Source organism: Pleuronectes platessa, chromosome 23 (genome assembly GCF_947347685.1).
Source record: "Pleuronectes platessa chromosome 23, fPlePla1.1, whole genome shotgun sequence".
NCBI lineage: Eukaryota > Metazoa > Chordata > Actinopteri > Pleuronectiformes > Pleuronectidae > Pleuronectes > Pleuronectes platessa.
In genome coordinates, this window is record NC_070648.1 from 9,659,153 (window position 1) to 9,671,869 (window position 12,717).

At 41.1% G+C, this 12,717-nt stretch overlaps 1 protein-coding gene across 14 annotated transcripts in view; it reads right to left on the reverse strand.

Moving 5' to 3' along the window:
• mark2b (MAP/microtubule affinity-regulating kinase 2b) overlaps positions 1-12,717 on the reverse strand; it is a 43,814-nt gene that overhangs the window by 15,597 nt on the left and 15,500 nt on the right. For 9 of the 14 annotated variants that reach the window (XM_053415802.1, XM_053415798.1, XM_053415796.1 and 6 more), the window contains exons 2-14: positions 12,341-12,511; positions 10,694-10,747; positions 8,107-8,155; positions 7,861-7,926; positions 7,386-7,456; positions 6,827-6,883; positions 4,774-5,010; positions 3,640-3,759; positions 2,095-2,224; positions 1,871-1,983; positions 1,368-1,442; positions 983-1,040; positions 463-614 (exon numbers count right to left, since the gene is read on the reverse strand). In XM_053415802.1, the coding sequence (XP_053271777.1) occupies positions 463-614; positions 983-1,040; positions 1,368-1,442; positions 1,871-1,983; positions 2,095-2,224; positions 3,640-3,759; positions 4,774-5,010; positions 6,827-6,883; positions 7,386-7,456; positions 7,861-7,926; positions 8,107-8,155; positions 10,694-10,747; positions 12,341-12,511 (1,353 nt within the window). The remainder of the gene's footprint in view (positions 1-462; positions 615-982; positions 1,041-1,367; positions 1,443-1,870; positions 1,984-2,094; positions 2,225-3,639; positions 3,760-4,773; positions 5,011-6,826; positions 6,884-7,385; positions 7,457-7,860; positions 7,927-8,106; positions 8,156-10,693; positions 10,748-12,340; positions 12,512-12,717) is intronic. The other 5 variants (XM_053415804.1, XM_053415797.1, XM_053415795.1 and 2 more) reach the window with 4 other exon arrangements.

A 12,717-nucleotide genomic window follows, 5' to 3' on the forward strand; every position in this document is an offset into this window, starting at 1 on the left:
ATTATGCCTTAAGAGTATTGACTTCAATTAATTCATTTTTCTGCAGCTGCTCAAAATTACCTGCACAATCAAACGATTACAAAACCCATTTGGGAGTTGTCATCTAAAACCCATGCACACCTGCCCGGTTGTTTTTCATGGCCCTGACTGATAAAAAGCTTTGACCATGTTGAGGTTGGGTGGAGCAGAAAATAATATTAAAAAACAATAACTGTTGTCCCACCCTTATAGTTGCGACAAAACTAACAAGGGTGTGGGAGAAATGTCAAACAAGTAGATGGCCATATAGTCCGAGGACAAGACGTGATCAGGATCCTCAAGGAAAGACGTCTGTGTAAGTCAACACGGGACGGGAAGCCACAAAACATCCATTCTAAATCCTTAAATATAAGTGATTTTTCAACACAAACTTCTCAGTGTTGAAAATGTCATGTATGCGTGTGATTGGAAGAAAGTTCTCACGGTGGAGGGCGTGGCGCTCTTCTTGCGGTCAGTGGAGACGAGAGGGCTGGCCGGAACCTTGGTGGTGGAGCTGCCCGACGAACCCTTCCTCCCAGATTCTTCAGCTGCAGTCCGGTTGTCTGCTTGACCCCCCCTCTTAGAGTAGGTGGAGCCTATGAAAAAGAAAGGGAAAGAGGGAGTGCATCAGAAAGGCCGTCACTTGAAGCTTTCTGCCAATCATCTGTCAAAATCCTGACACCACTATTATTAATCAGTCTCACCTTCTTTCGTGGCTTCCTTTCATTAAATCTGCTCTGCCAGACCTCTTAAAAAAACACATTGTCCCCTCTCCACTCCTCCTTTCTTACTTCATTCTCTGTTCCAAATAGATTCAACCCTCCTTGCTCCACCTCCTTTCAGTTCCCTCTCCTTCTTCCCCTCTTTTTATATGTCTACAGTTAACTGTGAAGAGGTATTTTCAAAAAAATGGAAGTTGCTCCACCGGCTCCCCCCAATCTCAAGAGACACAAACAGATCTCACCCTGGTCAGTGGTTCTGCGGTTCTGAGGCTTCTGGTTGGATGACACACTGCGTTGTACCTTAGACAAGAAGAACACGGGTCACTGTGTCATTCTTTATGTCACAGATTGTTTACACACACACATATTGGGATTGGGATGTTTCCAGCCACTTTTCTCTCAGCCATAGAGCTGTTCAACCATTAATGCAAATACTTAAAGCATGCATGGAGACAGCGGTTGCTGATGCTCACTGATACTATGTGTCGGTCTACAATCACAAACCCTAAAAAGAGGATAACATCAAAGTAGATTCAGAGGTTGCTTATGTTGTGATCACGCGTCACTGCCTGGAGTCGGGAGACCTCGTTACATGTTAGCAGATATCTTTATGTGTTCTCATTGTACCTTGTGAGGTGGGGAGGGGTCGTTAATGTTTCTTACATCACTTCCTGGTCGAGGCTTGATGCCACTTTCATCCAGCTGAGGAAGAGAAAACAAGACAAATGGGTGTCAGGAGCAGATGAATGCAGAGATGCTCTGGTGTGGATAAAGCCATTACCAAGGACTAAAAATAGTGCCCGTTAGCGCTTCTAGCCTGCAAGAGGTTTTGAAAGTAGCGTTTCAGACAAGTAGATGAGTTCTCGGCAAGTTTGCTGGCTTTGTTGCTCACTTAAAAAACCAACCAACGTCAATGAAGAAGTTAAGGGAAACAGTTGACTAAGAAGGAAATGTTTTTATTTCAGGTCGGTATCTGCTTCAGAGGCTGACATATCAACGTTTTTATAAAAGATGGCAAATCTGTCAGCTCACTCGTTTAGGTGGTCGTTTCAACAGATCTTAGATTGTGTTTTTATTCAGTGTCCAAAGTCTCAATGATACATAGATTGAGTGTAAGAGAATCAGTATACCTCAGAGTTCCTATAATCCAGTAGTAGGTATGTAGCCATTACATCATTATACTTCTGGTTCAACAGCGAGTCCTGGATCTCCTCTTGAGAGAATCCCATTTGCAGCATGATCTCTATACGCACACAGAAAAAGCAGACCATGATTACTCCACTGTTCTCCGAAGGACACATGTCACGTTGTGGGTGAGTGAAAAAAAAACATATGTATAAAGGAATGCATTTACCTTTTTTCTGTGTGTCTCTGTGCCTACCTGTCCTCCTGGGGTCCTTATAATCTGGCTGGGGCTCAATGTAGGGTTTGAGTTCTTCCTCCTCGTGACCAACATTCATCCATCGGTCCCTCATTATTTGCTGCTGGGAGCAAGTCAAACAGACAGATAGAGGGAGACATAAGACGTCAAGGAGGATGAAGGGGAAAAAGCAGAGGAGGGAGGAAAGATTAAGGGAGGAGTGGATGGCAAACAAGGAGGGTACACCATTACCATTGTATTCAGTAGGGATTTTCTCACGGGCTCAGGTATTTATTTTCAATATAGAAATAAATGTTCCTTTGTAACATTCAGATGTGCATTAAATTCCACAGGGTTTTCCCTGGATTTCTTTGGGCTTAGGTTTCGCTCAACATGGACATAATTCTAGGCTGTATGGCAGATATTTCTATGTCTTTTTCCCCTTTACTAAAGTTGTTGGAAGACACCAGGAAGTTGTTTTGACAATTTCCTCTTTGGCAGCAAAACATGTTCCACCAGCCTTAAGAAACTCCTGCAGGTTAAACTGGACTTACCTAACACATGAGGATGAGTAACTCTGAAAGTCTCACAATAGACAGACTTGAAAACACTCACTAACCCAGCAACATTAAGACTACAAACAACCCATAATGCAACACTCCGTCGTAGTACTGTCTCCATTCAAAAAATAATATCTGCTTTGAGGAATGAACACTTAATTGTAACAGCCTCTCTTAAACAATAGATTTTCCAGTACAGGGTTCTGCTTCCTGAGTTGAGCTTCACTGAGCTTTGAATAAAGAGATGAGCTCCTACAGATGACTCGTCTTGTTTTCAGGCACACCCTTGGACACAAAAAAAATGGATGATGATCACGTACATAATTCAAACAGATTGTGTCAGTTAAAAATTGTAGCCACAGGCAACAGGACATATAAGGACATAATGTTTCACAGATTGCTTAATGGAGATTTACGCAGGTGTAAATTCAATCACCCTCAGTCAGTGAGCTGCTTGATCTAAAACACTCAAACTCTAAAGCAGGTGTAAATGAAACAGACACATGACTGATTTCTGGGACGAGTTAACTTTACAGTGCTTCTTCTACATTTAACAGGTCAAGCAAAAACAAAAGAATCATAAAATCTTCCATCTAAAGCAGTTTCCATTCATCCACCTTTAGCGAAACCAAATTCAGCAAGTCATTAATTCTTAACTCACAAGTATTTACTATGGTTTTAAAAAGAACTTTACACTTCAGTAACAAAGTCACATATAGCTGGTAAGGCAAGTCCAGGTATAGAGTATAGCACTCTCTTTAAATACAGATAATTTAGGCTCGTTTTTTCCAGTGTCCATGTTTTATCAATACAAATGTAAGGACATTTTTGTTCAACGTGAGAATTAAATAAAAGGGAAATAACCTGGCAGAAATAGATTTTTTAACAACCCAGCTTCACTTTAATCTACATGCTTCCACCAATGCAATCCAACAGTGTCTTATGATTTGTGAATGCGTGTGTCAATACAGGCATGTACCTCGAGGCTGCCTCGTTTCGACGGGTTGAGGATGAGGAACTTCTTAAGTAAGTTTTCGCAGTCAGTCGACATGTAGAAGGGAATCCTGTATTTGCCCCGCAGGACACGCTCTCTCAATTCCTGTAGATGGAAAAGGGCACAACTTTAGGTTTTGGAGGAGGAAAGACTGAGGATTTGATTGGTTATCCTGATTGTGTTGTGCGTTTGTGCAAATATTGTTCATTTTTGGATGCGTTTTAAATCAACATCTCATCTGTATGCAGCTCCTTACATCTCTCTCACTATAACTCCATCTGTTTTGGCTTGAATTAGCTAAATTACAACATTAGATGCGGTTACACCCACAAAAGATGAATAGTTTTGTTAAACAAGCACTTCATTCACTTAACCAAAAGCTGGACAGCATCGAAATAAGCTAAATTCAAACGTAATGTTTGACGTTATGGGGAAATATATATTCATGTATTTTCTGGTAAATACTACTAGGCTTTCAAGGAGCTTAGACTGCCAGGCACTGAATATTCAGAAAAACAAATACTGAAATTAAAAAATCAAATTAATTAAATGAAGTCATTAAACGCTGACGTAATCACTTCACATTTTTCCGAGTGCATCACAAAAAGAAAAAGAATATATTTTATTATAGCATCAACCACAAGGGATTAAAAAAAACAGAAGACAGTGAAGTTGTTTGTTAAATAATTAGTAAACCTAGAAATGTAGGTGTCAAACTAAAGTGTGCACAGCGAGAGGTAGTGCAAAGGCATATTTAATGAACATGGATGTGTTTTGCAGGCATGTTAATATCAATAGCATCACATTCAATGTCATATCGCCCACCCAAAATGTGTCTGCACTTCAAGAATGAGTCATGTGGGTACTGACTGCATGCACAGTGTGATAGGTGGTGAGAATAAGTACAGTTCTCAGAGAGTATTGAATCTTCTTTTCGGTCTAAAATAAACCAGCAAAATCCATTTAAAAAGTACAAGTTCACTCATTCTTGAGTTCAGTTTCTGCTTTCTGTAGAGGAACAGAAACCAGCATGACAAATACTGCAACCACCAACAGAATACAGACATCCACTTATGTAACATTAACACACACACAAGCACTCGCTCTCCTTTCCCTGACCTTGAGGTTCTGGCCATCAAAGGGCAGCGATCCGCTGACCAGTGTGTAGAGGATGACCCCCAGGCTCCAGACGTCCACCTCTGGCCCGTCATATTTCTTGCCCTGGAAGAGCTCCGGGGCAGCGTAGGGCGGGGAGCCACAGAATGTGTCCAACTTGTTCCCCAGAGTAAACTCATTACTGAAGCCAAAGTCCGCTATCTTGATGTTCATGTCTGCATCCAGCAGCAGGTTCTCCGCCTGCAGACAGACAGACAGATGAGAGTGTGAGAGAAAGAAAAATGAGACGAAAATAAAGACATAATTATGATGTAGAGTGCAGGAGGATGTGGTGGGAGAAAAAGATACAGGAGAAAATGAATGATAATCAATGTGCTGGGATTTATTTTTTCCTAAATAGTACATGTGCCAAGAAGCAAAATAAATACTTTGTGTATTGCATTACTGTGATATTTTTACACTTGGTCAGAGGAACAATAACTTTGTAGCAAACGAGTTTGACAAATAGACATGCAGAGCAATAAATACACACTGTGACTCATTAAAGACACTATATCTGAAAAACATCTTTCTCTGGGGGAAAAACTGGGTCTTTGGAGAGAGAAGAGGTTTTAGGAGTAATGGCTTGGGGCCTGCAAGTAGCACACAATGGGCAAAGTGAGCTAGCACAGTTTATTTCTGTTAGTGTGCTATGTGTGTATTCCTGAGTCTAAAGTGAGCCAGTGAGCAAGGAGGCGGGGGTTGCCTAGCAACAGGTGCACTCTCCTTTTCACTTGCTCTGAATACTCTGCAGCTTCTGTGTGTGTTTAATACATCACTGACATCATCTGTAAGCTCTGACCTATTAAATAAACAAAAACTGGCTTGTCATTTCATTGTTGGCATATTTTTATCTATAGCTCATTAACATTTTTTAAAGTTGGGGGGAATTTTAGGCCTTTATTTGACAGGACAGAGTTGGAAGTGAGAGGGGGGCAGAAGAGACTGGGGGTGACACGCAGCAAATGGCCGCAAGCTGGAATTGAACCCATGCTGCTGCAGAGACATGAAGCCTCGATATGTGGCGGCAGCTCTACCAGGTGAGTTATACGCCGTCCCAGCTCATTCCTATTTTTAATTGGTCAAACAATAACATTTAACTGTGATAATGTGTTTTTCAGAAGAAACTTAAGTAGAGCAGGATTTATCTGGACTTCTTTCTTTTACATCTCTGGACCCAGAGAGAATAATTTGTCTCTTGCTAAAAAGGCAGTCTCATCAAAATTTGCCTCTCGCAGTGTCAGGCCCAGTAGAGTTAAGCCTGTCCTGGATTTCACATCGTAACCCCCCAGATCAAGAGTGATTAGGATAATGTGCAGGATGGCACGCATTATAATAATGAGAACTGTCTGTACTCCAGAAACCTCTTTTTTTTCCCCAGGCTGCCCCCCTTTTTTGGGGGGTAAATGACAACCGTTATTAACCATCAACACCTGCTTAAAGTGCAGAAAATGTTTCTTGATCCAAAAGAAAAGTCTATTAAAAAGTCAAAAATAACCATGAGTGGGACTTAGGGATGAAAGGTTCCTGCTTGATCATTGTTACAGTAATCATGATAATGTGTTGTCCTCTTATTCTGCCTGCTGACACAATAAGAGGATTTACAACTGCATAATGCTAAGAACCCAAATGACCCGGAAATAATAATAGATAAGAGAGTGTGTGTGTTCGGTTGCTTTTCTTTATTGGCGACCATACTGTGAATCAAAGACTGGGAGTAAAATAGCGACACAAGGAGAAAACAGGAGACTACCAAAGACGTACAGCTGTCTACTGTGTATGTGTGTGTGTGTGTGTGTGTGTGTGTGTGTGTGTGTGTGTGTGTGTGTGTGTGTGTGTGTGTGTGTGTGTGTGTGTGTGTGTGTGTGTGAGGAGATGAATGGGTACAAGTATAAGTCATTGTACTTGAAAGAGAATGACATCTTTGTGAATAGAGACTCAGAGAGAGAGCAGGCTTGCGCTTCAACGCTCAATGTAATTCCTGAATGTGCGTTTGTGCGCGTGTGTTTTCTCTCACCTTGAGGTCTCTGTGTACTATACACTTCTGATGGCAATACTGCACTGCTGACACAATCTGCAGAGTGAGAAGTGAGTGAGAGAGAGAAAAAGAGGGAGTCATAGGGGGAGAGAAAAGATGACAAAATGGCAAGGTTGAATCAGTGAACGTTCCTCATTAGGATTTCATCAGGACACATTCATATGGATTTAGTAGGAACGACGAATTAAAGCAGTCCCTCGTGTTAATGGTAAAAGAAATTATATCATTGAAGCATAAGATATGTTAAAATACATGTCTTTTTGGGCTTAATTTAAACAATTAAGATGAATTATTATAGTTTCATAAAAATAAAGTAAAATACATAGTTTTAACCATAAATTATAAGTAGTAAGTAGTGTGTAAGGCTGTATTCCTTCTGCTCCCATCCCACCTGCCACTATTCCACAAATACAGAAAGACTCCACACTGACGATTCACTTTAAATCTCAATCAAACCTTTTCCCAAATTAAACATATTAGCATAATTTATCTATGATATTGCACACAAGAGTAGCGAAAATTTCCCCCCAGCTCACACCTGTCTGAATTTGGCACGGGCTTCTTTCTCCTTCATCCTGCCGTGGGCCACCAAGTAATCAAAGACTTCTCCTGGGAGACGAGAGAAAGAGCAAGAGACAAGTTTTAGTGTTGAAAAAACGACACTAGTCTCTTTAATAGTATTGGTTCAATGGGACGCTGATCTGAGGAGTACTGTGCTTTAAAAACAGGGAGCACACATAATCATTATTTTAAGTAATTTCTAAGTTACGGACTGATATTTAAGACATAAAATGGTTTTCAATTTCATTTGAGAACATAAGCTTAAAAAAAAAGGGCACACAAGCAGGGTAAATACATAAGAGGATATTGCGATTTCTGAAAACAACCCTTTGGACAAATAACTTCTGAAAGACATTAAAGAGAGGTAGCATTTTTTGTTTGATGGGAAGCATAAGATAACATCCAGAGAGCAGAGCCTCAGGGGGAATGATTTCACAGTGGCACGCACTTACCTCCACTAGCATACTCCATTACCAGGTACAGTGTCTTCTCTGTCTCGATGACCTCAAAGAGCTTGACTGGAGTTGGAGAAAGAAAGAAGGAAGGAGAATTGAATGGAGAGGGATGAGTGAATTGGAGGGTGAGGGGAGAAGAAAGAGGAATGAAAATAGAAAAAGGATTACGAATGGAGAACAGTTAAAGTCTGGTTCTTAGTGAGTGATGACAGAGTGAACAGCTCACGTGTCTGTGTGACTCACCTATGTTGGGGTGATTCAACATCTTCATGATCCTCACCTCCCGGAAGAGCTGTTAGAAAGCAAGCCACACAAAGTGTTGTGTAAAATACACTTTCAGACGTCAGGTGGTGGGGTTGTGAGTTACATTTATACTCGACATGTTCCTGAGCAAATAGTGTCAAAGATATTTAGTGTCAGTGTATGTGCACAAATGGACATGGAGGGAAAAGGAAAAAAGATTCTGAGATTGAAAAATAGCTGTTTTAGTTTAATATTGCAGTGTCATTGCAAAGACTCCAGTCAATATTTGTAGTGTAAAACAACACTGAAAACACAGACATTCATCTCCTGTTTATGAACATGCGAGTCAAATTACTCGAAGGAAGGCAAAAACAAAACAAGGCTTGTGGTTACGCAACAGCAGCGATTCAGGCAACACCGGTTTGAAACCAGGGCTGCCAAAACCTATTTAAGGAACCCAGAGTTCAACGGACAAATGAAAAGTTTGATTTGCATTGTGCTTCTTGTAAACTGTTAACAATATGAGAAACAGGCAGAAGCGCTCATAAAAAACTACTTATTAGACTGAGGTCTACCTCAACGCAATATGGTCTGTTCCTAAGGTAAAGACACGAGGAGAAGCTTTATACTCATTAGGAATTAATTTACTATGAGTCAGCAGATAAATTCACACTGTGCTTCCTGGATGTTTTGGAGGCAAATAACCTGGAAGTCACACTGTAGACAGACAGACAGTCGCAAACTTGCTAGGCTGGAGCTGTTAGTGTTGCAAAGCAATCAAAAAAGCAACACACAGATTGCAATATTTAACAATGTAAATCAGAGCCCTAAAGCTGAATATATGCTTATCCTAAAGTCAGCTATAGTACCTATGTGTAAAGCTCTTTAAATGCACGACTGTTACTAAATCTGGCTTTAAAAACTGGGGACTGGTTTTCTTACTGCCCTTAAATAACCCATAACAAATACATAACAAACACGAAATAAGTCCTTTCGACTGGTAAAGATTGGCTGAACAAGTTCTGTTTGCTAACATGAAGCTAGCTCAGGGTTTTGATGAATAAAAAGCCAACATCTTCCACATATGATATAGGCCTGTTATTTTGACAACATTGCCTGTTTGTGTGTTTGCAATGTCTTTGAGGTGACTCTGTTGTAAATGAAGGTAATAACCGCCACCAAAGGTTAAGTTATCGTCTGAGTTTGATTTTTGGTCTGTCGGATGGAAAACTGAATTATGCCAAATTTGGTTGAAACTTAAGGTCAGAAGAGAACCCATTAAAGCATTGTGAGATTAACTTTTCCGTTGATTTCTCAGTGAATATAGGCAGCTCAGTGTAGCAACGCGCCCTGAGCCTACATGAATATTTGTGTTTGGGTCATGATCCATCTGTTTACCTTGCAGATAGTCTATGTTTTACATCACAGCCACCAGGCTCGCTCAATGTGTCACACACCCCCCCCCCCCCCACCGCTTTAGATCAACACTAATCTCATGCAGCTTTTCTAAAATCCAATTGACAGAAAACTTCAATGCCTGCAAAATCTATAATTGGCTAGTCCACATGGATTTGCATTCGAGTGCTACCTTACAATCTATGCGAGGGAGTCTGACTGTTGTATGCAAGTATTTGGAGAGTTACACAACTTTTTTTATGCAGTTGAATATAAAATAAAAGATGCTTGATGAAAGTTTCAGCTTTAATTTTAGTAGAATAACGTTAGTGGGGGATATAACTTGTTTTACACATTGCACACAAATTGTAGGGGTTCAAAGGTAGTTCAACAGTTACAGTTGAGGTCAAACAACATCTTTATATTTAATATTTGGGTAAAAATCTTTGCGGACATTGCCAGCCTGAAATCTTTTCACCCACAGACATCAATAGACTCTTTGGATCTTTCCTGGTGATTCTCTCCCAGGCCATCGAACCTCCAGTTCCTGCATGTTGTGTCTATGCCTTTAGCCTGGTCTTCTGCAAGTGGAATGCAGCTTGCTTGTAATGTGATAAAAGAGCCATATCGCCCACACAGTTCTTTCTATAATGACGTATACCTCTTCAAATTGAAGCTCAGACTTGCTGTCACATGTCATCCTTTATTTAAATTTCAAATTTGAGTCTAAAAGGTGTCACTCTCTAAATACTTTAAACTTTTGCTACATCAAAACATTAAATGCTTTCGAGTGATTTTGCACACAAGTGTGTATTCTATATCTTGTGTCTCTGGCTGCTAGACACTTGGTGTGTGTGTGTATGTGTGTGCATGCGCGTGTGTGTGTGTGTGTGTGTGTGTGTGTTTAGTGTGCAAGCGTACATGGTTAGAGTTGTGCGTGTAAGTGGACAGACTCCACCCTGCCACGATCAAAGGAAGTAATTGCAGCTTGTTTCCTGTAATTAAACCTCTCTCTGAAAACTAAACCACTTCAGAAACAGAGAGGGACGAATAGAGAGAGAGAAAGAGAAAGACACATGGGCAGGAAGAGTGAAAATGACTTCTGCAAAAAAGGGATGAGAGGGACTGAGTTCTGGATTTCATTCCGTTGCCCGTGTGTGTAAGTGCGTGTGCGAGAGTTAGAGTGACCCACCTTCTGCAAACTGGAGGAGTTGAGCTGTGTCTTATCAATGATCTTTACAGCCACCTACAAGCAAAACAAGAACACATTCATCTATTATTACACTATTATTCATTCAATACACTGAGTTAGTGGGTTTGTCACATCCCCCTAACACAAACCTGCACAACCCCAGACACAAAAACACACTCCCGGAAAACCTGACCAGCATTGTTTTAAGTTTGCGCAGCTATCCTTGTTAGAACTCCCATTCCACACTTCAACGGCCAAACCCGTATCCTCAAACATAACCAATTCCAACCCTGACCTTCACCTCACTTTAAATCACACCTCAACCCCTAACCCTAACCCAGGAGCTCAGAAATGAGTTTTTGACCAGGCTTTGGTCCACATTAAGAAATTCCAATAAGAATGGTGTTTATACAGGAAAGGTCCCAAAGAAGAAGCAAAAACCTGTAAACACGTGAAAACAGTACAATGCAATCTTGCAGCATTGAGTAATAAATGGAGCTGAAGAAGGGTTTTACCCTTATAATATCAAGGTATATAGTTCATTATCCAATGTGGAAAACAACATCATAAACATAAAGAGATAGAAACATTATAATGCAAAGAGCAAGCTGGGAGACATATTATGTGAGAAAAGAAGTTTTAATGAGAGCAGGCAAGGAAACAAAGAATCTCTCAAAAAGGACACAGGAAGAGAGAGGTCTACTTCTCGCTCTCCCATTTCTGTCTTTCGCTATCAACTAACTCCTTTCTTCCACTCCTCTTTCTGGTTGTACTTGTCTGTCTGACTCTTTCATGCCCTCTGACTCTCCCTTGTTTTCTTTGAGTGTGTGTTTGTGTGTGTGTGTGTGTGTGTGTGTGTGTGCCAGCAAGTCACATGGAGTGTTATCAGGGTGTCAGGCACAGGGCTGTCACACATTGACAGAGCCCGCCTACCCCTTGCTCTGGCCACACAGGCCGAGAGTTGGCTTGACAGGGCCTCAGACAGAGCCCGGCATGGGCTCACAGCGGACGCTGCTTCGCTCTTAAAGGGACAGAGTGCTACGTTACATCACATCTGGAATTCACAGTAAGCCAGAGACATTTAGGCTTCTCTATTCAGGCGGACAATGGTGATCTAATCTCCTGCAGCAGATGTACCGTCTCCAAAGCCATGCGAGCCTCAGATCAGACCAGACCTACTGTGTATCACAGCGTGAACCCTTCCCTGCTCTCAGTAAGCAGGAAGGAAGATTAACATTTAGACATCCGCTAAACATGTATATTGTTTTTCTACTCAGGGCTAGTTAAAAATATGAAGCTCCTTTTCTTTCCAAAGTAGTTTTTGGTGATTAACCAGTCACTTCCTAAAAAACGGCATCAAATGCCACTTAAACCAGACTTGCTAACAAAATCTCAGTGACAGTTTGTCACCATGTCTTAATCAGAACAATCTAAGCGGTTTGTTTTTTGTATAATTTATTAGGGTTTAAATATTTCTTCTTGCGTAAAAACTGCTTTATTAGCCTAGCAACAAGCCTATAGAAAAGCCTTTGTCCAGAATGTGACCTAAGTGGCTAAAAATAAAAGTCTACAACGTTCAGAAGGTCGGAGTGACGCTGGAAGTGGAACCAAGAGTGAGATAAAAGCTTTCCAATCGTGAATGCCTACCTCTTTTCCGGTGAGGACGTGTCGCGCCAGCTTGACCTTGGCAAAGTTGCCTTTGCCGATGGTTTTCAGTAACCGATAGTTACCGATGTGCGGCTGGTCATCTGATGTGGTTGTGGCGACGGAGTTCCGACATCGCGGCATGCTGGTGCGGCCAGATGACGGCTTGGTCTCCTGGACAAAGCAAAAAGGCAGAAAACACTGTAAGCAGAGGATGACTTGAAGGCAGAATGTATTAGAACGTGACTGTGACAATGTAGCGGCTTTCATCTTATATTCCGCACTAAACCATTTCAAAGGTGTTTTCAAGTAGGTTCTGGTGGACAGTTAGAAGTTTTACTTATATAATAATGCACAAAAGCATTGAAATGAATTACTGA